At 36.8% G+C, this 25,717-nt stretch overlaps 1 protein-coding gene across 3 annotated transcripts; it reads right to left on the bottom strand.

The window, feature by feature from the left end:
- Positions 1–1,300: 1,300 nt before the first annotated feature.
- LOC102612529 (growth-regulating factor 6) lies at positions 1,301–3,215 on the bottom strand. 3 transcript variants are annotated; one of them, XM_025092409.2, is made up of 5 exons: positions 2,988–3,215; positions 2,637–2,812; positions 2,206–2,527; positions 1,632–2,082; positions 1,301–1,495 (listed from the first exon to the last, which is right to left on the bottom strand). In XM_025092409.2, exons 2-4 carry the CDS (start codon positions 2,749–2,751, stop codon positions 1,650–1,652), a joined length of 870 nt encoding a protein of 289 aa, XP_024948177.1. In that variant the 5' UTR covers positions 2,752–2,812; positions 2,988–3,215; the 3' UTR covers positions 1,301–1,495; positions 1,632–1,649. The 3 variants fall into 3 exon arrangements, with proteins under 3 accessions (XP_024948177.1, XP_006490823.1, XP_006490822.1); XM_006490760.3 differs by lacking the exon at positions 2,988–3,215 and having other exon boundaries at positions 1,632–1,919; positions 2,013–2,082; positions 2,637–2,981; XM_006490759.3 differs by lacking the exon at positions 2,988–3,215 and having other exon boundaries at positions 2,637–2,981.
- Positions 3,216–25,717: the final 22,502 nt, after the last annotated feature.

Here is a 25,717-nt window from a genome sequence, read left to right as displayed (position 1 = left end):
TTAAAACTTAAATTGAGACTCAAATAATGAAATCTTTAATATCATTATATTTTGGCAAGAAGAGACTAACTAAATTATCCTTTGAAAATAATTAATTACTAGTTGCCAACTTTTTATTTACTTGTTATTAGTTTGTTTGTTTTGTGTTGTGCCACATTAAATATTACGTTTAGTGTTCTAATTTATGATATATAAGGTGCGTTTGGTATTGAAGTTGGACAACTGTAACTTAAAAACTACAGCACTAAAGTGTTTGGTAAACACTAACTGCTGTAGCTTGTAAGTTATGTTTATATAATTTTTCACTTGTATAATGAAAAATCTATTATACGTTTAATAATTTTGTCAAAATTATTATTTAAAATTTATATTTACTACATATTATTAACTTTTATTTAATAGTTACAGCTTTTTTTTTACAGCAGTTGTAACTTAAAAGTTACAGTACCTCAATCTCAAACGGGACCATAATGTTGATAAATAATTTTACAAGATTAACATATCAATGATGTTACTTTTATGTTTTGCATTGGGTGAGGATTGAGTAATGACCGATAATGTTGCGTAAAGCTCCCAATTTATACTTGCATCCGATGACTCTACTGTGTAGCAACTCAAGTTTAGATAACACAAAAAGTGTTAAATTAGCAAATACTCAAGAAACACACCCCCCCCCCCCCCCCCCCAATCTATCATATGTTTAATAATTTTATCAAAATTATAATTTATTTATATTTACTATATATTATTAACTTTTATTTAATAGTTATAATTTTTTTTCTACAACGGTTGTCGCTTCAAAATTACAACACTTCAATCTTAAATGAGACCATAACGTTGATAAATAATGTTACAAGATTAACATATCAATAATGTTACTTTTATGTTTTGCATAGGGTGAGGATTGAGTAATGACCGATAATATTGCATAAAGCTATAATTTACCCCAAAATAGTAATAATTGGATGGATATTCCCAATTTATACTTGCATAGGCGACTCAAGTGTGTAGCAACTCAAGTTCAGATAACACAAAAAGTGTTAAATTAGCAAATACTCGGGAAACACAAGGTCCCCCCGGCGCCACCCCCCCTCCCCCCAGACCATTTATAATGCAATAAGCAGAAGGTTGAGTATTAGTGTCAAACATATATGAGCTCTAAAGTGATGTGGAATAAAATAGATTTTAAACCATAAGAAACCCTGAAGATAATACATCAATGTGAAATAAAATAGATTTTAAACAGTCATTCGCAATCTATTTATGAGCTCTAAAGTGATGTGGAAGGAACACAACCAAGAAAGCATTTCACATTGAAATCTTTCATTAAGCACGCGTAGTGGATTCTTCACCAATTTTTGCAACGTACATACATAAAATTTAGAAATGAAAATAAAGAGAGACTAGAACAAAAATTTAGAAAAACATTGACAGTCCTTGGATGTGAACACCACCAAGTGCAATATTTTTTGGACATGAATTAGTGGCCCGCCACCTGAAAGATCAACCATCAAAGCAAAATAACATCAAGTAGAAAAAAAAAAGGAAAATTAGTATGAACTATTGAAGTAAATGATGATCAATTTATTTGAAAGCAAAACTTGGGAAGTGAAAAAAACTTAATAAACAACCTTTGTGAAACTTAATCATCATGGAGCTCTTGAACTGAAGATGGGAAAGTCATGTGAAGAGGGAATGGAAATCGATAGGCTGGTTGTTGAAAGTGATGCATTTTTTGATGATTTATCATCCAAGTCAAGCCATGAATCTCTGGATTTTGGTGGCCATTCATCAAAGAAGCGATGAACAGTCTTTTGCGGAATTTCTTCTGGCTGCTTGTCTTGTTGTTTTGGTTTATTATCAGCACAGCTTTTAAGCTGCAAGTCAGAGTAGTCACTTTGTAGGCCAGAGAAGCTCCTCTGTTTTGATGAAGAAGAAGAACAAGAGGAACTCATAGTCAGTGGAGTAAGTTGCCAAGAATCATCCATAGATACAGCCGAGAAGCTTCTTACTTTTCCTGATGGTTCCGAGAAGAAAGCATGCTCATCAACCTCCTCTTTAGGCCCATAAACATACCTGCTTCTATTTTGTTGACAACAAGGGGCAAAAAACATAGAGAGAGAGAGAGAACTCATCAACAAGATTTTATTTGATTAAATGTGACCTGATTGGAAAAGAAAAAGGCAAAAAGTCCCCAGAAACTACCTCAAATCAGTATTGCTCTGGGAACCAGAACCAGAACCAGAACCAGAGTCCAAAACCAAATGAGTTAAGTTGAAACTTTCTTGATGCTTTGCACTAGAATAAAACAAAGCCGAGGATGACTTATTGGCTGTACAAGTAGAAGTATTAAGTTCCACAGGCTTTCTTGAACGGTTTTTGCCTCTATGCATGTGCCTCTCACAGTACTTAGAATCTGGATATGCTTCTTTTGAGCATCTCCATTTCTTGCCATCTGTTCTTCTACACCTCCCTGGTTCTGGGTCTATTTTTCTCCCTAAACCAACTTGAAAACAGTTCCATTCAACTGAAAAAATTTACACAAAAAAAATCCAATCAGAAAATTGGAAAAAAATAAAAAGTGTTAGATTAACAACTCAATTCAAAATATCCACAGAGCTAGAGAGAGGATGCACCATGTTGATGTTGATGTGTAAAGTGCTTTGCTGCTGAGGGAGGAGATCTGTCAAAGTAGTAGCTTCTCTTTATTGTGAAGAGGAGATCAGGAGGGACGGGGATGCCTGAGACCATGTACTTGAAGATTAGAGCTTGATGTTCAAGCTCTTGCCACTGAGATGCCGTGAAGGGAAATCTGTTTATTGCACTCATATTATGATTACCATTATTCATTGTTAACAAACAAAAAGGAAAGCAAGTGCACACACAGACACAATGCTAGAGTTGAAAGAGTCAGTTTCAGTGTAAGCAATTTTGATGAGAAATGGTCATTTACAACATTACATTACCAATTTACAACATTACTTTACCGGTCAGTAGTCACTAAACACAAGAGAAAGAGTAGGTAAGTAGAGTAGTAGGTATATTTATTTGAGGGACCATTGGCCTGCAGAATCTCCTGCACCTAGATAAAACCAACGGTTCTGATTACTGTGCTACCCTGATCATATTATGACTGCACTCTGCACACCTGTCGGTAGCTTCTGGTCCTGCACCTAAGCAGCTCCTGTCTCTGACATCTCTACGGAAACCCATAAACTAAAGGGTAGTGGATTGGAAAAGACTGTGAAATAGCTGAGTAAAAGGGGGAAAGTATTAATATTTAATATTAATATCTCTTATTAATTTCAGATTGTTTTAACTTTTGAACTTTGCCATTTGGTATCTCTTTCTCAACACAATATCTGCTCTGCCCTCGGATAAAACTTTGTACGGTTCGATGCTTTTACACTTGTTCATTCACTCTTTTACTTTTTCTGTCCCTTTAACTCAGAGCAGAACACAGACTCCCCAGTGCCGTCCACTAATTATTTGACCTTTTGCAATTTGAGAAATTGAGAAAGCGAAAGATATGACTCTTTTACTCTCGTAAGATTTTGGATTCATGAATTTTCTTGAAATTTTACTAATTAAAATTTAAGTGGTGATTGATGATTATTGATATATGGATAAAAATATAAAAATATAAAAATGATACGTAATAAATTTATCACATGTAGTAAAAAGTAATCTAATAATTTAGATCTACGTTGTAGTGATGACAAATTATTATTTAAATTAATTTAATTTGTTCACTTATCACAATCAATAATTATATATGGGTGGAGTTATTTTAATTATCTTTTTTACTTAAAATTTTAATACAAATTTTGAACAATTGGATATTAATCAATCTTATTCCTACCTTTTTTACTTGAAATCCAACGACCCCGAATAATTTCCTGACGCCCTATACATATTCCTTTAATGAGAAAATCATCATTTTAACAAATTGAAAATGCTGTTAACAAATAAAAAAACTTAATACACTAACAGTAAAAAAACCATAGTCTCTAATATATATCTTCATTTTGTTAAAATAATGATGCCACTAACAGACAGAAAACATAGTTTCTAATATAATGAAATATGTGTTATACGCGGGCACACACACACACATTCTTGATTTGCTAAAAAGGTCTGTAAGGCTAATCAATCTCTATCATCTTGATGCAATGGATTCCCCAAAGCCACTAAATTGCTCTCGCATCCTAGCTTCAACTTTTGCTTTGAGCGCAAAGCAGCTTGCTAAGATCAAATGTGATATCCCAACCTTTAAAATTAGGGATAAGTTAACAAACAATAAAATACAAACTCCAATACAATGTATTTTATCTTGTAGTGTATTGAAATTTATTTATTTTTCCTTTTAGTTCATTTCTAATTTTAATATGGTTAGGAATTCCTGATTGAAACCCCCCCCCCACACACACACATATATATATATGCACACACATACATACATACAGAGTTATGTTCCAATCAGAGATCTCATACTTAATTAAAGTAAGTGTTGAGAACTGGTGAATGTATATTGATACAAGGTAATATTGTCATTTTATGATTCATGTCTCACTAACATTTTCACTTTTACGTGTTTAAATTCTCTAAGCTTTTATTATGTGCGTTTTATTATAATTTAAGTATTTTAAGGATAATTTGGTCATTTCATGACTAACGAGAAGTCAGACAGCGAAACAGATGGCATTTTTTAACTCAAAATGGTCGAACATCTTAGGAGCATAAAAGGGTATTTTGGTATTGTTCATGTATACGATACATTTCACAAGTACAGCACTGCTCACATATACGATACGATGATGTGGCAACATCCTATTGGACCAATGATGTGGCATTGACTGATTATGTAGCGTTGACTAATGATGTGGCGTTGACCGATGATGTGGCAGGATTTTATTGGACTAAAATACTAATGCGGCGTTGACTGATGACGTGGCCGCATCTTATTGGACCGAAATGCTGATGTGGTTCTAACCAATCAAAGCTTGCCACGTTGCGCAATTCTAAGCATCCGAATTGTTTCCATCCGATGGCCATAATTTACCCATTGTATCTATAAATAGGGGGCTCCCCGCTAATTTGACACCCCTGAATCCATTCTTGAGCTCCATTTTTTATAATTCTCTCTCCATATTGTATTTCCTACATATTTTAATAAAATTACCATTTTACCTCTAGTTCAAATTATGAGTACCTAGTTTAGTTTCAATTAGTTTCAAGTTTGGATTGAAGATGAAGTCTCAACATGATCCGTGGACTTAATTAGGTAAGTTTATTTTCTTTTACTCTATGATTTATGTGGTTGTTTTGACTCATTGTCAACAAACAGCATATCATGTCCAGATTTTGCACTGTATACTGGTTCCCTAGTGAAGGATCGTTACTGTTTGGTATAATGAGCACTTAGCACCATATTAATTAGAGAGAAAATTTCCCTTTAGTATTTTATGGATCTTCTTGACTTAGTGTTGACAGAGAGTGTATTTAAGCTACTAGTGGATGGTTTTTCCATGTTGTCGATAGAAGGATTATTATCGTCTGACACAGCGTGTTCTTGACCCCACACTTAGTAAACAATCATTACCTCTGGCACACTGAGCATTTGATACCGTATTTATTAGAGTGGGGATTATGAGGAGGCGGAAATATCCCCTCATGAATTAATTGGAACTAAAAAGGAAATATTAGACCCATGGTAAATATTGAGTGTGAATCCAGAAACTCGAGCATTTTATTTGCATTGTTTTCATTCTTTAATTTATTCTCGTTATTTTATTTCAAATCTTAAGATAAAAAAATTCACTTTCAACCAACTCACATATACACTTAGAAAATTAACCGTACACGTAATTAAATCTACCTTCTCGTGGGATCGACACTTGTCACCACAAAATTTATTTTACAATATATTTGTGCATTTGCGAGTACAATAAAATTTGCACAACAATAAGAGATTCCCTAAAAGATAAGAAAAATATACACAACAATACAATATATTTGAATGTGTATTTTTCTTGTCCTCTACTTTATTCATTATATGACTCATTATCTGGAAAATGTTCCCTTAATTTAATAGGGTAAGAGCTAATCTAAAAGACATAAAAGCATAAGTTTCAATACAATTATATATACTAATGAGGATGCCCTAAGTTATTAAAATAAAAAATAATCTACAAAAGATATATAAAAAAAAAAAACACAGACACCCCCCAACGCATGCATTAACGTGTGCGTTTTGTTCGTTTTTTAATTTATCTCATAAATTAATAAATTAAGGGATCCCTTATTATATATGTGTGTGTGAATAATTTTTTAATGAGGGATTCTTTAATTTTTTTAAAGTAATAGTTAAGTTAAATGATAAAAAAGTTACCTACTTCATTACACTAAATAAGGCATAAACTAAAAGACAAGTAAAACACATGCTGTAGTATATTTAATATGGCTTATTTTCACAGGCCGCTCAAATTTGCCGCAAACAGAGGCTAAATTGGTGCGCACGAGTACACTTAGTAAAAGTTCGTCTAAAGGCAGGATGCGCTCAGTAGCATGGTGTGCTCAGCAATGGGCCGCCTTATACAACTAGCAAGCTGTGGTGCGCTTAGCAAGCAGACAGCCCACATACAACCAAGCTTGCCCTGATTCTAAAATTATATACAACTTGTAAATAGTGAGATTTTTAGGCAACTTGCACACTTTCTAGGAAGCATCTAGACCTAGCCTAGCAACTCTTAAATAAGAGGTGCCACCTTCCATTTTGCACACCACCACACACCACCGCACCACACACAAAACACACGTAATACAAGCAACTCAAGCATTCTTGTAAAAAGCTCTCTTGTATATTCTCTTTTGTGAGTAATATAATTATCTTTGGTCATCTTGCTCTTTCTTCTCTCTAGCCTTTCTGCAATCATCTTGTTAGGCTAGTTTGAGAAGTTCAATAGGCTTACTTAGCAACTTTCGTGCTAGAAGTTATCTAAGTGTCGCATGGGTTGTTGTGCAATATACTCATCCTGTGACAAGTGGTATCAGAGCTAAGGTTTGCACCCACACAATCTAGCTCACAAGCAATGGCCAATTCTCCTACACACATCACAAGAGGGTGTTGTCGGTATTGATTCACTTGAGCAAAACCGTGGCCAGGAGGAGGGATGCACCCAAGCTAAGTCCCATAATAAGTTTATGGTCACTTCCATCAATATCTTGGAGTCTCGCATCGCTACGCTCGAAACATCTATGCTCGCTGTTCAAGACACCCTCGAAAGTCTGGAGGTAAGGGTTAACAATCTCGGAGCCAAGTATAGCGAATTTATGATAGCCACCAAGGCCCTATTTGAAGACCTAGCTGTCTCTTCCTCCAAAGGGAGTTTTGCGCATTACATGATGAGTTGCTCAAAAGTATATGGCTTTGTTCAAAGCGAGCTACGAGCGATCCGTGCAGAGGCTGACGAAGTCCGCTCGGATTGGGCTTGGCACAAGTGCACACTCTTCGCTACTCGACTTCTACAAGTGATGGATGCCGTACCGACGTGCCAAAGCCTGACACTTACAATGGTGCATGCAACGCCACTGTCGTAGACAACTTTCTCTTCGGGCTAGAGCAATACTTCGATGCCTTGGTGTTCGAGATGAGGCATCAAAAGTAGGCATCACACCTACATTCCTTTGAGGTGCCACACAAATATAGTAGCGGTGGAAGCATGGTGAGATGGGCAAGGGTATATGTGCCATCATACATATGCTGAGTTCTAACAAGAACTTCGAAAGCACTTTGCCCCAAGCAATACAGAGAAGGAGGCAAGTATGCGCCTTCATTGGCTCAAGCAAAAGGGTTAGCGTTCGCGATTACATCAATGACTTCACTACCCTTATACTTGAGATAATCGACATGTCCGATAAGGATTCTCTCTTCTACTTTCAAGATGGCCTAAGAATTGGGCCAAGGTGGAACTCGATAGGTGTGGTGCTCAAACTCTCGATTACGCCATTGCCATTGCGGAATCACTCATCGATTACTTCGTCCAACCTAAAAACAAGAGGCTTAACCAAGGTAAAGGTGAGAAGAGGGCCGGTTAGGGTAGAAAAAGTCTACTAGTGACAAGAGCGAGCAAAGTAAATCTAAGAAAGAGCCGCCCAAGTCTCAAAGCCCATGCTTCATATGTAATGGCTATCATTTGGTACGTGACTGTCCAGAGAAGAAGTTTCTTAATACCCTTGCTGCATAGCTCAAGGGCCACTCCACATAATGAACGGAGGAACCCTGACCCAACACCTAACATGGGTTCTCTCCAATGCCTTGGTGCGCTCAAGAGCCACCCACATGGCATGGAATTCTTCAATCAAGTCCATGTCTTCTTAAGCATCATTGATGGGAGTATGACATGCATGGTACCCGCCGAGAATTCCAAGACTGCAGAGAAAACCCTCTTCACCATATAATTTAAGAAGGCTTTCAAGAAGGACCCAAACTTCTTAGTTTTCATCCAGGAGTTAAATGATGGAGAAGATTGCGGAGACTCACCGAGCCAAGTCCCTCCGCTCATCTAAGAAGTCCTTAATGAATTCAAGGACATCATGCCTTTAAAGCTTCCAAAGAAGCTCCAATCTAGACGTGAGGTGGATCATGAAATTAAGTTGGAACAAGGCGTAAAACCACTAGACTTGGCGCCCTACAGCCTGATGCCACCCAAACTTAAGAATTTACATAAAAAAGTCATTAAAGAGTGCTAGGACTCAAAGTGGGCTGCCCACCCTGGAGCAGGGTGCACGATCGCATTAGTCCAAGACTTGTACTTTTAGCCACACATGCAGGACAATATTGAGGCCTATGTGTGGACTTGCCTTGTGCCAACAAGACAAGATCGATCACTAACTTCTTGCATGATTTTTGGAGCCCTTGCCGCTAGCATAAAGGCCATGAGAGAATGTTACCATGGATTTTATCTCAGCCTTACTAAAGTTCGGAGGGTACAGAAGCATTATGGTAGTTGTCAATCGCTATAGTAAGTATGCAACTTTCATCACCACATCTACGGATTATAAAGTAAATGAAACTGCTCGCCTCTTCATCAAACACATCGTGAAGCTATAGAGAGTTTCAAAGAATATCGTGAGTGATTGGGACTTGCCATTCACTAATTACTTTTGGATGAAGCTCTTCAAGTCATTGGAAATGGACGTCTAGTTCTCGACAAGCTTCCACCCACAAATCGATGGGTAGACCAAGCGCATCAACAACTTTCTCGAGATGTATTTGAGTCATTATGTGAGTGTTCAACAACAAGATTGGGTAAAGTTATTAGATGTCGTCCAATTGTCGTACAATCTTTAATGAAGTGGGGTTACAAGAAAGAGTCTATTTGATATTATCATGAGATTCCAGCCCATGATGCCTAATGCCATAGCGTCGACATATGAAAGAAAAAGCCCAGCGGCTCACAAGCTCAGTCGCAAATGGCACGAAGAAGCGGACATCATGCTAGTATACCTCGACAAAGCCGCACGGAGAATGAAGAAATGGGCTGACTTAAGGAGTAGCCACGTTGAGTACGTGGAAAGCGACCAAGTCATGATCAAGCTCTTATCCCAATAGTTCAAGACTTTGTAAAAAGTCTAGACTTTGAGTCCAAGGTGAGTCAAAACGTGCCTCAATAGCCACTGTCATTGCATATGATAAGAATATGGAGTACATCCTCGTCGATCGAGTAACTCGAAGAAGGCGCATACCAGCCTACAATGAGTACATGGTGAAGTGGAGGAACCTCTCCAAGAGCGAAGCCACTTGGGAACGCGAAGAATACCTATGACAATTCACAGAGCACATCATAAGATACAAGTACAATAATGAAATAAGGATGTCAAGAGCATAGGTGGGTGAGGAATGTCACAAGTTGCTCAAATTTATTGCAAACGGAGGCTAAATTGGCGCGCACAGGTATGTTAGTAAAAGTTTGCTGAAAGGTAGGATGTGCTCAGCAAAAAAGTGTGTTCAGTAATAGACCGCCTCACAACTAGCACGTCACGGTGCGCTTAGTAAACAGACAACCCACATACAACAAAGCCCAGCCTAATTCTAGAATTTTATACAACTTGTAAATAGCTAGATTTTTAAGCAACTTGCACACTTGCAGATATAGACCTAGGCTAACAACTTCATAAATAGGGGATGCCACCCTCCATTTTGCACACCACCACACGCCACTGCACCATATGCATAAGACACCTAGCACAAGCAACTCAAGCACTCTTGTAAAAAACTTTCTTGTATATTCTCTTTTAAGAGTAATAAAATTATCTTTGGCCATATTGATCTTTCTTCTCTCTAACCTTTCCGCAATCATCTTATTTGGCTATCTTGAGAAGTTCAATAGGTTTACTTAGCAACTTCGTACTAAAAGTTTTCTAAGTGTCATACGGATGCTGCACAACATACTCATCCTATGACATTATGTTATTTTAAGAGTTTTTGGGCTTCTTAAAGATCAATGTCACTGCATCATTTACTAAACAAGTGATCTCATTATTCCCTATTCTAGCAAAACCACCCATCAGAGCCATCGTTAACCATTGGTCGTTAAAGCGGATTCTTAAAATACCTATATCTACAGCTGTGGCAATAGGCGCGTGATTTGGTAATACGCCGATTTGTCCACTATTAGTAGATAAAATGATTTCTTCACTTTTAAATCCTAAACAATTTGATTAGGGTTTAGTACACAAGGATTTAAGGCCTTTTCGTCAAATTACTCTATATTTTCTAAGTTTATATAGTTTTCTTGTCATTAAACTTATACCTTACTTCCTTCTTTAAGAAAGTGAGAATGCCATTAAAATAAAAAAAAGTATATATTTCAATAGATTAGAGAGTTTGTTTTTTTATTTGTTAATATATTAAAATCTATATTTTCTTCATTTGTTAGTCTATTTAAATCGATTTTTTATTTGTTAATGATATCCTCACTTTGTTAAAATGAGGATGTCTCAATAGAGAATTACTCTCTCTATGTCTCTCTCTCTCTCTCTTTATGTATGTGTGTGTGCCTGTCTCTCTCTCTCTATATATAGTCCCTCTCTAATGTGTTGAAATCTATGTTATTTATTTGTTAGTGAATTTCTCACTTTGTTGTATGTATCAATCCTCTAAAATTATTTTATTGTCATTTAATTTAGCTCCCGATAAATTATTTTTCTAGATCTGCCACTAACTTCAAGTGGAGTTCAAAAAAAAAATCGTGTATTTTTTAAAAAATAAGGAAAAAAAGGTGGTCGGTGGATAATTCTTTTTTACATTTGAGGGTAAAAAAATCATTTAAACAATATTCCGTTAGTTTTCTTAACAGTCTCCAAACGGAAGTGAAAAAGTGAAAAGAAATGTAACTTCAAGTGGATTCCAGCAAAAAAAAAAAAAGAATTGTGTATTTTTTGAAAAAATTGGAAAAAACGGGTGGATGATGGATAATTTCTCTAAAAGAATCCTTATTTGTCTCTTACATTTTGTAAGGAAATTTTTGCTTACTATGTAAAACCCTCTTTTTAAGAATCCGTATTGATATTAAAAGTAATGATTTTTTAAATATTTTGAAATAAATCGCCTTATTTTAGTTATAAAAATGGGGTATTACAATTTTGGTATCAAAGCCCAACATTTAAAGTGATTTTGTAGATCGTCCATAAGCACATGTTAATGAAAGGACAACGACTCGACTTTTAGTAAAAATATCGAAATTAGGTTAGTTGTAAATCTTACATTTGATTTGTGTGACACGTAGAAGTTAAATCAAAAGCTCGTTGAGATGTTGAGTGCTAGGGTTAACAGAAGTAGAAGGGCAAGAGGAACTTTAAGAGAACAATATGCAATTGATCGACTTACAGACATTGTGGCATGACGTTTGGAAAGGAAAACTAAAAGAGATGAACATCCTCAGGCAATGTAAAGTGTAGGGAGTGAATTTAAAAGATTAAATCCATCTGTGTTCGAAGGAAGTGTTGGTTATATTGCAGCAGATCAATGGTTGCGAACCATGGAAAGAATAATAGAAGTAGCCAAAGTACCAGAAGAAGAAAAAGTCACTTGTGTCTCTTTTATGCTACGAGGAGCTGTGGAATACTGGTGGGACTCTATCAAAATATTCCATTATGAAACAACGATACAATGGAGGGAATTTAAAGAGCACTTCTAGAACAAATACCTTTCTTAGACTGTTCTCTCAGCCAAAAGAAGAGAATTTGCTTATTGACAATAGGGAAGGATGTCTGTGTTGGAGTACAATTGAAAATTTGATGAGCTTTCTCGATATGCCCTACATATGGTTGCAATGGAAGATCTGAAAAAGGATCAGTTCATGCAAGGATTGCACAAAAGTCTTACAAAAAACTTAAAGGTGGCTGAGGTTACGCTTCCTTTAATCGAACAAGCAAATAAAGAAAAGAATGAAGCAAAACGAATGAACAAAGGAAGCGTGGACCAGGGGAATTTTCTAGCTAACCATGGAAAACAATGCTCAAATAACAATAGGAGAAAGGGAACATCAATGGTCCAATATCAAAATAAAAGCAAACGCATAAAGAATCATCAGAAGGAATTCTTACAAAAGCTAAAGTGCAATCAGTGAGGCAGAACTCACCATGGGGAATGTCGATCCAATACAAGAACATATTTCAAATGTGGAAGAGAAGGGCACTTCATCAAGGATTGTCCAGAGAATGGTACACAACAAGAAAAGGCTAATGCTCGGTATTCATACTCACAAAAATGGATGCTGAAAGAAACCCCTAAGTGATATCATGTTAATTATCTATCTACAAAACTCTTGCACATGCGCTAAAAGACTCAGGAGCTACATATTCATTTGCTTCACAAGTATTTATTGGGAAAATCAAAGAGGTCCCTCATATGACAAATAGGCCTTTTGATATCATGGTACCGTATGATGAAGTATTAAATTCGACACAATTAGTTAAGGCATGTGAGGTCATCATTAGTAGTCATAAATTATGTGTTGACCTAATAATACTCGAAATGCATGACTATGACATAACTTTTGGCATGGATTGGTTATCCAAACACTATGCCAAGATAGATAGCAATAAAAAGGAAGCAACTTTTTTACTACTACAAAAGGAATCATTTACCTTTAAAGGAGGATACAAAGAAAAGAATGCATGTCATCTCAGTCTTAAAAGTAGCTGGACTATTAAAGGAGGATGCGACGAGTACTTGGCAAGTGTTGTGATCGAAACAGAAGGACAAAAGCCAAGGTTGGAGGAATACTTGGCAAGTGTTGTGATCGAAACAGAAGGACAAAAGCCAAGGTTAGAGGAATACTTGGCAAGTGTTCTAGGATTGTCAACACATTGAGAAATTGAGTTCACAATCGATTTGTTACTAGGAACCATAGACGCCCTATAGGATGGCCCGATCGAAATTAAAGGAGCGAAAGAGTTAATTGCAAGAGTTACTAGACAAAGGCTACATACGTCCAACCCATTCACCATGGGGAGCACTAGTACTACTCGTAAAAAAGAAGGATGGATCAATGCAAATGTACATGGATTATTAGGAGCTAAATAAGGCGACCATCAAACAAGTACCCACTTCCGCGTATCGATGACCTGCTCGATTAGCTGTAAGAAGCATCAGTATTTTAAAAGATAAATCTATGAGTAGGATATCACCAACTAAGAATTAGAGAAGCAGATATTCCAAAACAACATTTAGAACACATTATGGGCACTACAAATTTATCGTCATGCCATTTGGTCTAACAAATGCCCCAGCAGCCTTCATGGATCTTATTAACATGGCATTTAAAGACTACCTAGACAAATTTATAGTAGTGTTCATTGACGGCATCTTAGTTTACTCGCGGACAAAGGAATGAAAACATTGCATTCCTTAGACAAGTTGTATCTAAAGATGGAATTTCAATAGACCCCTCAAAGGTGGAAGCTGTAAGCCAATGCTCTAAACTGACTAATGCAAAAAAAGTCAGAAGTTTCATAGGTTTGGCTGGATATTATCGAAGATTTTTGGAAAGTTTCTCTAAAATCGCAATGCCATTGCCCCAGTTGACAAAGAAGAATGTTAAATTCAGATAAACACCAGAATGTGAGAAAAGCTTCAAAGAACTAAAACGACGATTGGTCCCCACCCCAATATAGCCATTCCTAAGAACTTTGAGCCATTTGTCATCAATTGTGATGCCTCTAAAAATGGTATATGATGCATTCTGATACAAACCCTGCCAAGAACTGATGTGACACTAATCAATTTAGTCTCCAAGATCAATCTAAACTTGAAATTGAATGAAACCACGACCCGATGTTCAATGAAGGCACGAACCTTGGTTTGTGAGGACGCCACAATCACATATGGATGATTTGATTGATAAGTCAAAAGTTTGAATGCCATTGAAATTCGATAAGTTTAAAGAGTTAGATTAAGAACTAAAGAGAATTAACTCTCTCATCAATTGCATCAAAACTGATTTGCCTTTCTTATTGGATACGAGTACATTATATAAGGCTGGTTACAAGAAATTCCACCCTATAATTACCCTTGGTATTTTTGGAAAAAAATCCTAAAGCAAAATCAAATTAGAATCCTAATCTAAAGCAAATAAGGAAAAAATCTAAATCAAATTAGAGTCCTAATAAGCTTAAATGTCTTATATTAATTGTATTTGTTTCCATGGTTGAGGAGGTCTTCTTCTAGGAGATCAAATAAGATTATTCAAATTACTAATGCTACCACCTTGGCAAGAAGTGTGGCTCTGATACCAGTGGTTAGTTGTACGTGGCGTTGTTACACCAGATCTATAACAAAACGAAGTCTATTCTTAGGGCCAGTAGCTCGCAAGTTCTGGTTTCCAGCCGATATATACTTATCCATTTAATACCAAATCCGAAATCATAGTTGAAAATAGTTTTTCACGATGCCACCCGAAAACTCGGCACTCAGGGCCTTCAAAGAGGGTGAACGTTGTGAGAAAATACCGTCATGTTATAAAATCGATTTTGGAGGATAACAACAGGACATTTCTGATGCACAAGAACCTTAGGCTTAAGGCAAGTGCAGAGCATTCTCAGTTTAGAAAATTTGGAGTTGAGCGTATCATTATTAATCTAAATAATTGCTTTGATCCCTAGAAGAGAGAGAGAGTTTTAGGGAAACATAATGTATAGAACTGGATTTTTTATTTCTTGATGAGCTCCCCTCAACTGAGGCTGAAGGTGCTATTTATAGAAAATCATTGAGAACAGGACCTGTCGAATGATTCTAAAGCAAAGCACACCAATAAAGACATTTACAAAAGTAAAGCACGCCGACAAGGACTTTAACGAAAGTAAAGCATACTGACAAGGACTTTAACAAAAGGAAAGCATACCGACAAGGACTTTAACAAAAGTAAAGCACACTGACAAGGACTTTAACAAAAGACAAATGGGAGCCACATGGATAGGTGTATCAAAAGCTTGTTCATAAGTTGTTATCATGGAGTGGATGGATAACGAGATGGTGACACGTCTCCTGTGTCTTTTTCATATTGTCGTTTGTGCCGACGGATTTGTCGTTGGTCGAGGTATACTTCAGTTTGCTGGTATTTTGCTTCATCTGCTTCAGTCATGTGCTGAGATGTAGATGCAGTAGGAGAGTCTGGAGTGGTGACAATATAATTGGGATTTTCAGTATGGAGAAGGGACTGAAAGTCTTCCCATGGATCCTGAGCATCTTGGAATAAGACATTGGTGTAGTCAGGACGTTGTTCCATGACAAGGATACCTTGAGGGCTTGAACTTGAACCTGGAGTATAGCCTTGTGTTTTGAGAATAATTTCAAGAGTGTGTGATGGTCCAATAGAGGTGTAGTGAATGTCTGTGGTCGGAGAAGGAACATTGTTTAGTTCCATAAGGTAGGCTTTGAGAACAGAAGTAACAGATGTGTCATGAATGAGGGTATATGGATGAGGATAAGTTCTCCATTCGTATGCCATGTCTTGTGTCCAGTAGTCCCACGTTTCTGGGTACTGGAAGTAAGGCCTGTGGACAATGAAGACTGTAGTCCACATGTTAGCTTCTTGTTCTGGCATTTTGTCTAATCCATGAAAAGTAATCAACTACTAGAGTTGTTTACGCCACCAAGTGAGTAGGGAATACCATTCAAGAAGAGTCCATAGGAGGTCTGGTGAGAACTCATGAGTGGCAAGGTGAGTTAGGACTGGTTTGATGGGAAGAACCAACTTTGTAGCATACAAGGCGGTGAGACACCACATGTACTAAAGTTCATCTTCACAGATGGACAGAGAGGAGAGAGTGAGGCCTGTGAGAAACAGGTGTTCTAGAGATCGGATCTCCAAACTTGACACCGATCTCCGACGAATGATCAACAACCACATTTGGGGTCTAGAGTTCAATAAAAAAAAAGTTGAGATCAGAAAACTCAAAGCCGAATTGACAAGAATTGATGCTGAAAAGACTCGACCTTCCATTTTTACTCAATCACAACCAACACCAGTATCTCCTCCGTTCTTTGAAACCTATATACCTTTCTACACACCATTCAGACCTCAACAACCTATTTATAATCAGATTTTTGGGTTCTCGCACCTTCAACCGACTCCTCAACCATCTTCACCCAGAAAATCAAAATCCATAATCAAAATTTCAGAACCACAACCAAAGGTCCCTTCATCTTCCTCTACTTCCACCATACCACCAGAAGATTTACCACAGGACATTCCAGAGCCTCTTAAGAAAGATAAAAACCCAATGGATCAGTATCATTATCATACTGTCCAGAATCATCCTGTCCAGAACCAATCTTCTGACTCCTTTGAGCCAGAAACAATTGTTGACTCAAACCCATCTGAGTCCAACCTGTCTTCTTTAAACTCATCTACAACCTCAGACGGAACCTCAACTGACTCTGAGTCTGAATATGCTGACATTATAGGCATATTAATGGCCACTGAAACTGCAGATCCAGGTGCCTCTACTTCAACACCTATTGTTGAAGATCATCCTTTTGATCAAGCATCTCAAACAGACCCAATGCCACCACCAGTTCATGAACACCCAACAAAACCATCTTCAGCATCTTGGTTTACATTTGATGACATTCCTCGTCACAAATGGTCTGCCAGACTTCAAGAATTTACTGCATGGATTGATCTCCAAGGTACCAAACCTAATGCGCAACCCCAAGCCGTTCTTCGTGAATTCATGGACCAATCCACAGATTCTCTATGAGACTGGCTAGAAAGCTTAGGAGAATACCGATGTTGTGCAAATTTTAATGTACTCGCAAGCGCACGAATCTATTGTAGTATAGACTAATGGTGACGAGTGTCGATCCCACGAGGAGGTGGATTTTAATTATATATAGAATTAATTTTGTAAATGGGTGGTTGGAATTGTGGTGGAAGTGATTTAAATTATCCTAAAATTGGAATTGAAATGGTGATAATAAATTCTAAAATTGGACTTGCAATGGCGAGAATAAATTGAAGAGAAATCTATTGAAATGACGTACTTGGGTATCTGGATCCGTATCAACATGCATCATGGGCTAAATATTCCTTATTAATGCCAATTAAATCATGAGGGGGGAATCCACACCTCATGAACCATGCTCTAATCAATATGGTGCTAAAGGCTTATTGTGCCAAATAATAATAACATTGTACTAGAGGGCCAGTGAAACCAAGGCGGTACTAGACAAGATTAGTATTATTTGTCGACGAGAAGTCAAAACATCCACAAAAACTAGAGAGGAAGAGAAAATAAATTTACCAAATAAAGCCCATGACACATGTTGAGACTTCACCTTCAACCCAAGCTTGAAAGAAAATTAGCCACTCATAATTGAACTGGGGCAAAATGAAAATTTATTAAAATACGAAGAAAATACAAGATAGAGAGGGAATTATAGAAAACAGAGTCCAAAAATGGATTCAGAGATATCAAATTAGGGAGGGGAGGCCCCCTTTTTATAGATACATGGAGTAAATCATGGCCATCGGATTAAAAACAGTTTGGACGCTCAGGATTGCGCCACGTCATCAGTCAACAGTCCACGATTTGACCACGTGGATGAACAGTAACACGGTTTGACTCGGATGAATAGTAATGCGGTTTGACTAGGATGAACAGTAACGCGGTTTGGTTGAAAATAATCCTGTGTGAAGCATGTACCGTACGCGAGATTTTTCATCCACTGATATGCTGCCACGTCACCATCAACAGTACATAAGAATTTTAGCCCAACAGGATCGTGACACCTCATCAGTCAATGCCACATCATCGGTCAATGCCACGTCATCGATCCGTCTATGTGAACAGTAACGTAGTTAGTACCATACACGTGAATAGTACCGTACATATAAATAGTGTCATTTTTCCTTTTATGCTCCTCTTAAGGTTTTCGACCGTCCTGAGTTCAAAAGTGATGTCCGTTTTGCCATCTGATCTCTCCTTTATTGTGAAATGACTATAATGCCCCTAAAATACATAAAATACTTAATTAAAATAAAACACATGTAATTAAATCACAAGAAGGTTAAATACATAAAAGTAAGGGTTGTTAGTAAGACTTGACATGTAAAATGACGGTTTTCTCCTTTATAAATATGCATTTTCTAACACTCAACACACCCCCCAACCAGCTTATTGCTAGTCCCTAGCAAATAAAGCGAAAATAAAATTCAAATTCAAAAATATTTTTTAATAGAAACACTCGTATTTATTCCGTCAGATTAATGATAGCAATCAAATAAAAGTATAAGCATTATCTCCAGTCTAAAGCAACATCACACCCACATCAACCATCCACATGAATCAGCCCAGTAGACTTTGTCATAGCTACTTTCAAGAATGACATGTCAAACCCCAAAATCTCACCAGAAGTAGTGACACTCTCACAAAGAAATTAAAACCAATAAAAAGAGTCACTCCAATGAATGGTAATTGAGAGAGAAAATAATAAAGAAGTGATATCACATGCTCTCACCAAGATGAAATAAATATGCCCTCAGCTTATAAATAATACGAACTCAAGTCAAACAAAAATGCTAGTCAACCCACTTTATTTATCTTCTTTTTTTTTTATTATGCATCACTACATCTTTTTAGCCCATATAACTAGCTTCTACTTCAAACTATAGTTCCCTAAAATTAAGGACTTTTATTAGGACGAAACGTAGGCTAGGGACATGGCTAACAAAGAAGGAAAATAAGGAAAACAAAGTGTATGTTTGAGAAAAATGCAGAGAATTTTTTTTTTTTGGAAGTTGCAAGGTGGATTTCACCGATTATTTTTATTTTTTTTTCTTTTGAAACAACAACTTTTGTTTTTTGGCATAACTTTACTGAACAACATAATTATTTACATTTTCTCAAACATAAATAGGTGATGGAACTTATAAGACATTGGGTAATACTCCAAATCAGAGTGGGTCAAGATGATAAGTTGACAAAGAAAAATGTTTTTTTTTTTAAAAGACTCAAAAGGGTTAACTATGGATATTTGATAAAAGGGATGGCTAGAAAGGCTCAAACGGATCAAAGATGGCATTTCCATCGTCTTTTAGGGCTCAAATAATCTTCCATATCTACTAGTTAGATGGGCCTCCAAATGTAGCAACACACTCTTTTTTCTTTTTTTTTATTTTACAATTTTTTTTAAGGGTTAACTCAAAAGCAATTTAGAGATCGTGTGTAAAATAACAAACTACTAAGCTGTATAAAGAGTGGGCAAAAGGGTTATTCTCCAAGAAAAATAATAGGCTCAAAAACTCACTTGGTACTTATTATGACATGTTCATTCCTTCAAGCAACTCACATTTGTCTCCGACATCAACATGTAAAGTAGCAAACATAGCGTAACATCACTTAAGACCAAAGATAATACAAATACTAAAATTTGAAATTAATCATGTCATCCAATGTTAAAACAAATCACACAATTTTTTTTTAAACAACATTCTACCCCCCAACCTATTCTAAACATGAAAGGAAAATATGCATGCAGAAATGTGAAAATGATGCATAAAAACTAATTAGAAAAGTTACACGTAAAATGATAGAAAACGAAAATGATTTTTTTTTTAAGAAGATGTGTTTCTAGAGGAACTACACTTTATATTCAGCCATCTTCGACTCACAAGTTGAAAAATGTATATTTATAGAGGAGAAATTAAAAAGAAGAAAAATAAACATAAAAACATAATAAAGAAAAAGAAAATTTTTTTTTTTAGTTTTTTTTTTTTACGATGAAGATGCGTTTCTAGAGTCACTACACTCCATATTCAGCCATCTTCGACACAACAAGTTAGCAACAGTTAGTTTCTACAACAAAAATTAGTAAAAACTTAACCAAAATTCCACAATTGTCGACTATTCCCTCCCCCCAACCAGAACGAAACATTGTCCTCAATGTTTGAAAGGAAAGAAGTAGAGTTTAGAAGACATCACCTGGGTGGTGCAACACAGAAAATAATATTTACAAGTGGAGAGTTAAATCTAATTTGTACTTCTTACTGCGGCTACTGTTACCATCATTATTTGGGCGCTCCAACACAAAGGTCCAGGGGTCTGGCTCCGGTTTATAAGCTTGTAACATATCAAGTAGCTCATTAGCAGTGTGAGCACAAATAAAAAGTTTTTTCACATTAGAAGGAATGAAATAGTTTTTTATTGCATTGTTAAGAAATGTGATAAAGCCATCATAAAAGTTATTGACATTTAACAAACCGATGGTTTTTGGTGGATGTGCAGATGGGCCCAAGATGCTAGCGTGATAAGTGCCTCTAGTGTTGCAAGATCTCCTGGAAGGAAAATAAAAGCATTAGCATGATTAAGCATTTCAGTTATTCTTTCTTGCATACCTGAGACGACTAACTCTTCTCCAGTTGATGAGTCAGACGAACTGCCCAATGGTTTTAAGAATCTTGGGATGATGCCTAACACTTGACTTCCTCTAATAAAAGCTGCTTCTGAGACCATTTTTGATAACCCTCGATTACCTCCTCCATACACCAAGTGTAATTTTCTCGCTGCTATGCTTCGACCAAGATCTATGGCTGCCTCAACGAACTCTTTATGTTTGCCATATGTAAATCCAGAAAGCACACAAATGTTCTTGAATTGTCTATTGGGAGTAGCTGACATTGTGATACTTCTCAAAAATAATTTGTGAGTGCTTGACAAAAAAGAAATCACATTTAAGAGTCTCGGTGATAGTGGGTCATGGTTGTGTATAAGGTAATATGTCAGTGTCAAATAATGCGTACAGCACGTGGTTCGCAAGTCAAAAAGAAAACAGTAAAAAGAAAAAAGCAAACAGTAATAAAATTATTAAAGACAATAATGCAAAAAATAAGACAATAGTGAAATAAAATAACAATAAAATAAAAGGATATTTACAGGTAGTTGCGACTGTGGCTCACATCTTCCTCTGGTTTTACGTCCAGAAACGGCTTGAACGCCCTCTATGGGTCGAGGATAGGCTTCCTATCCAGTTTTCTTATAAACTGGCAAACATGGTCGTTTATAGTCAGATTCCCGAGACTATATCGTGCATGCTCTTTCTGGAATAATGGCCATAACTGGAGAATCGCTCCTTGCACATATCCACTGGGATGCGTTTCAAGAGACAAAAGGATATCATCCAATGACTCCTTATTCAAGCCATCCCTAATGAATTGAATCTTATCTTCCCTGTTATCAGACATCATTCCTAAAGAACATGGGTTTTTATTGCAACTCATTTTGGCACACTTATGACAAGCAACAGAAATTTTTCGAGCTCGTCGTTTTCTTGCATTATTTCCTTTACCACAACCAGGCATGTATGCAATAAATTTTGGAGGTAACTCACCTGCCGATCGTACTTTAGCCTCGATTGACCAACGGATGTCAGCAGGTATGTTATTCCTCATGAGTAATCGCATGCGTTCGGACCGAGCTTTATAGATTGTAAGGAGGGCATTCTGAGGAAATGAAGGGAATCGCTTGTGAAGCTTCGCTAAAATCTCGTTTATGTCCATACCTTCGCCTCAGAATATCAGTTATTATGGGAAACTGAAGTAACCGACTTGATTGTCACGGAGTACCGTTATCCGCCACTTCACCGGGGTAACAAACTAAAGTACACAAATAGAAAAACAAATAAAAACACACAATTAAAATCGTCCTCTTATTGAATTTACCTCAAGCTCCAACTGGATGTCGTAAACACTTCTCTCAATGTCTCTGAGTTGGCGTTCTAAACTCTCAACATAGGCTACTAACTCTGGTGGTTGTAGAGCCCAAATGCGTTGTGTTTTACAAAATTGAATCTGCCTTTTGAGATGAGTTTTGACACGTTGAAGTGGTTTAAGAATGTTCAGGAGGAACGGTCTAAGTATGAGACTCATGATTAAAAATGATAAGAGAAAACTTAATGGTAAAATAAACACACACTTATGCAAAAACAATTTCAATTAGCAAAAGAATAATAATAAAAAGAAAGAAAGAAAAATCAAATCAACGAAAAGAAAAAAAAATCAATTCAAATTTGGTGGGTCACTCAAATTTATTTCGGTGTCTTCGTTATGTGGTTGGTACTCTAGATATGGCTTTAATCTTTGACCATTAACTTTAAACGTGACATCGTTCTTTGGGTCCTTAATTTCAATTGCCCCATGTGAAAAAACAGTATGAACAATAAAGGGACCAGACCAACGAGAGCATAACTTACCTGGGAATAGGTGCAAGCGAGAATTGAATAAAAGCACTTTCTGACCTGGAGTGAACGATTTTCTCATAATTTGCTTATCATGGAAGACTTTCATTCGTTGCTTGTAAATCCTGGCATTTTCGTATGCATCATTGTGAATTTCTTCAAGTTTTGCCAGCTGTAATCTTCTTTCTGAGCTGGCTTGTTGCATGTCAAAATTGAATTTCTTGATGACCCAATATGCACGATGCTCGAGTTCTACATGTAGGTGGCAAGCTTTTCCATACACTAGTCTGTAGGGTGACATCCCAATCGGGGTCTTGAAAGCCGTTCTATATGCCCATAATGCATCATCAAGCCTTAATGACCAATCTTTCCTGTCTGGCCTCACCATTTTTTCTAATATGTGCTTTATTTCTCGATTGGATATCTCAACTTGGCCACTAGTTTGCGGATGATATGGGGTTGCCACTTTGTGTGTGATTGAATACTTTGTCAAAAGAGCTTTGAATGCTTTGTTACAAAAGTGGGCACCACTATCACTGATTATTGCTCGAGGGAATCCAAAGCGTGAAACAATGTTGCTTTTCAAAAATGCTATCACCACCTTGTGATCATTGGTCCTACATGGAATTGTTTCTACCAATTTCGATACGTAGTCAACAGCAACCAATATGTATTGATGGCCAAAAGAAGGGGGAAAGGGTCCCATGAAGTCGATACCCCATACGTCAAAAATCTCAACCACTAAAATTGGATTTAGTGGCATCATGTTCCTTCGTGTAATGCTCCCCATTCGTTGACACCTATCACATGAAGAACAGAAAGTGTAAGCATCTCGAAATATAGTTGGCCAATAGAAACCACATTGTAAAACTTTAGTTGCTGTTTTCTTAGCACTGAAATGGCCTCCACAAGCTTGTTCATGGCAGAATGAAAGAATATTCTGAATTTCATTTTCTGGGACACATCATCTAACAATTTGGTCTGCACAATACTTGAACAAATACGGGTCATCCCAAAAGAAATTATTTATCTTTGCAAAGAATTTAGCCTTATCTTGCTTGGTCCAATGCTCTGGAAGTTGACCTGTAACAAGATAATTAACGATATCAGCATACCATTGTAATACTTCCACACTCATCAATTGTTCATCTGGAAATGACTCATTCAATGGTAATGATTCTGTAATTGTGTCAAAATGGAGACGAGAGAGGTGGTCCGCCACGACATTTTCTATGCCTTTCTTATCTTTGAATTCCAAGTCAAATTCTTGCAAAAGTAACACCCAACGAATTAGTCTAGCTTTTGCATCTTTCTTTATGAGAAGATATTTAAGAGCAGCATGATCTGTGAATATAATTATTTTACAACTAATGAGACAAGATCGAAATTTTTCCAATGCAAACACTACTGCTAGCATTTCTTTTTCAGTAGTTGAATAGTTCAACTGTGCATCATTTAATGTCATACTAGCATAATAAATAACATGGGGAATTCGATCAACTCTTTGTCCTAATACTGCTCCTACTGCATAATCAGATGCATCGCACATGAGTTTAAATGGTAAGCTCTAGTTTGGGGGCTGAATGATGGGTGATGATGTTAACAACTGCTTTAACTTTTCAAAAGCCACAAGACATGAATCATTAAAGATAAATTGTACATCCTTAGCAAGTAAATTGCATAAGGGTCTAGAAACTTTGCTAAAATCTTTAATGAAACGTCTATAGAAACCAGCATGCCCAAGGAAAGATCTTACTTCTCTGACTATTTTGGGTGGAGGAAGATTAGAAATGAGATCCACCTTGACTTTGTCAACCTCAATACCTTTGCTCGAAATGATGTGACCGAGAACAATACCTTGTTTTACCATAAAATGACATTTCTCCCACTTTAAGACCAAGTTCTTCTCGATACATCTCTACAGAACTAGTCTTAGATGATGTAAACATTGATCAAACAAGTCACCAAAGACAGAAAAATCATCCATAAAGACTTCAAGGAATCGTTCCACCATATCAGAAAAAATGCTCAACATGCATCGTTGAAATGTATCAGGTGCATTACATAATCCAAATGACATTCTCCTATATGCAAATGTGCCAAAAGGGCAAGTGAAAGTAGTTTTCTCCTAATCTTTTGGTGCTATGGGAATCTGATTATATCCTGAGTAGCCATCTAGAAAGCAATAAAATTCATGGCCTGCTAATCTATCAAGCATTTGATCAATAAATGGTAAAGGAAAATGGTCTTTACGTGACAGAATTCAACTTCCTATAATCAATACATACACGCCATCCTGTAGTTACTCTAGTGGGTATCAATTCATTATCAGCATTCGTAACTACTGTGACTCCTGACTTTTTGGGGACAACTTGCACAGGACTGACCCATGAACTATCAGAAATGGGGTAAATGATACCTGCGTCTAATAGCTTAAGGACTTCAGTTCTAACAACTTCTTTCATGTTAGGATTTAACCGACGTTGCATTTCCCTAGTAGATTTAGCATTTTCATCAAGGTGAATGTAATGCATGCAATCTACTAGGTTTATACCTTTTATGTCTGCTATGGTCCATCCTAATGCCCCTTTGTGCTCTTTCAAAACATCCAACAACTTACCTTTTTGTTCGTCATTTAGGGATGATGAGATGATTACCGGCAGAGTACTTTCTTCTCCAAAAAATGCATATTCCAGAGTGTTGGGTAATGGTTTTAGCTCGAGTTTCGGTGGTGATTCTGATGATGGGATGAGTTTCTTCTCTGATGATGCTAGTTGCTCAACTCTTGACTTCCATTTATTAGTGTCCATAGATGGTGCTGAGTCAAGCAGGGCGTTGACCTCATCGATTGATCTGTCAATATCAAAATTCAAACCAAAGTGAGTTAAACATGTTTGTAAAGGATCATCACTAAGGTTTGAAACAAAAGTATCATCAACTAATGCTTCAATTAAATCCACATCAACAATTCCATCA

Source organism: Citrus sinensis, chromosome 1 (genome assembly GCF_022201045.2).
Source record: "Citrus sinensis cultivar Valencia sweet orange chromosome 1, DVS_A1.0, whole genome shotgun sequence".
Lineage (NCBI taxonomy): Eukaryota > Viridiplantae > Streptophyta > Magnoliopsida > Sapindales > Rutaceae > Citrus > Citrus sinensis.
The sequence above is the reverse complement of the archived record's forward strand: the minus strand, read 5'-3'. Positions and strand labels throughout refer to the sequence as shown.

Coding starts and splice junctions, on each gene's coding strand:
- LOC102612529 (XM_006490759.3), bottom strand. CDS start 2,850: ATGAATAATGGTAATCATAATATGAGTGCAATAAACAGATTTCCCTTC. Junction 2,528..2,636: donor TACACATCAACATCAACATG/GTGCATCCTCTC, acceptor AAATTTTTTCAG/TTGAATGGAACTGTTTTCAA. Junction 2,083..2,205: donor CAGAGCAATACTGATTTGAG/GTAGTTTCTGGG, acceptor TCAACAAAATAG/AAGCAGGTATGTTTATGGGC.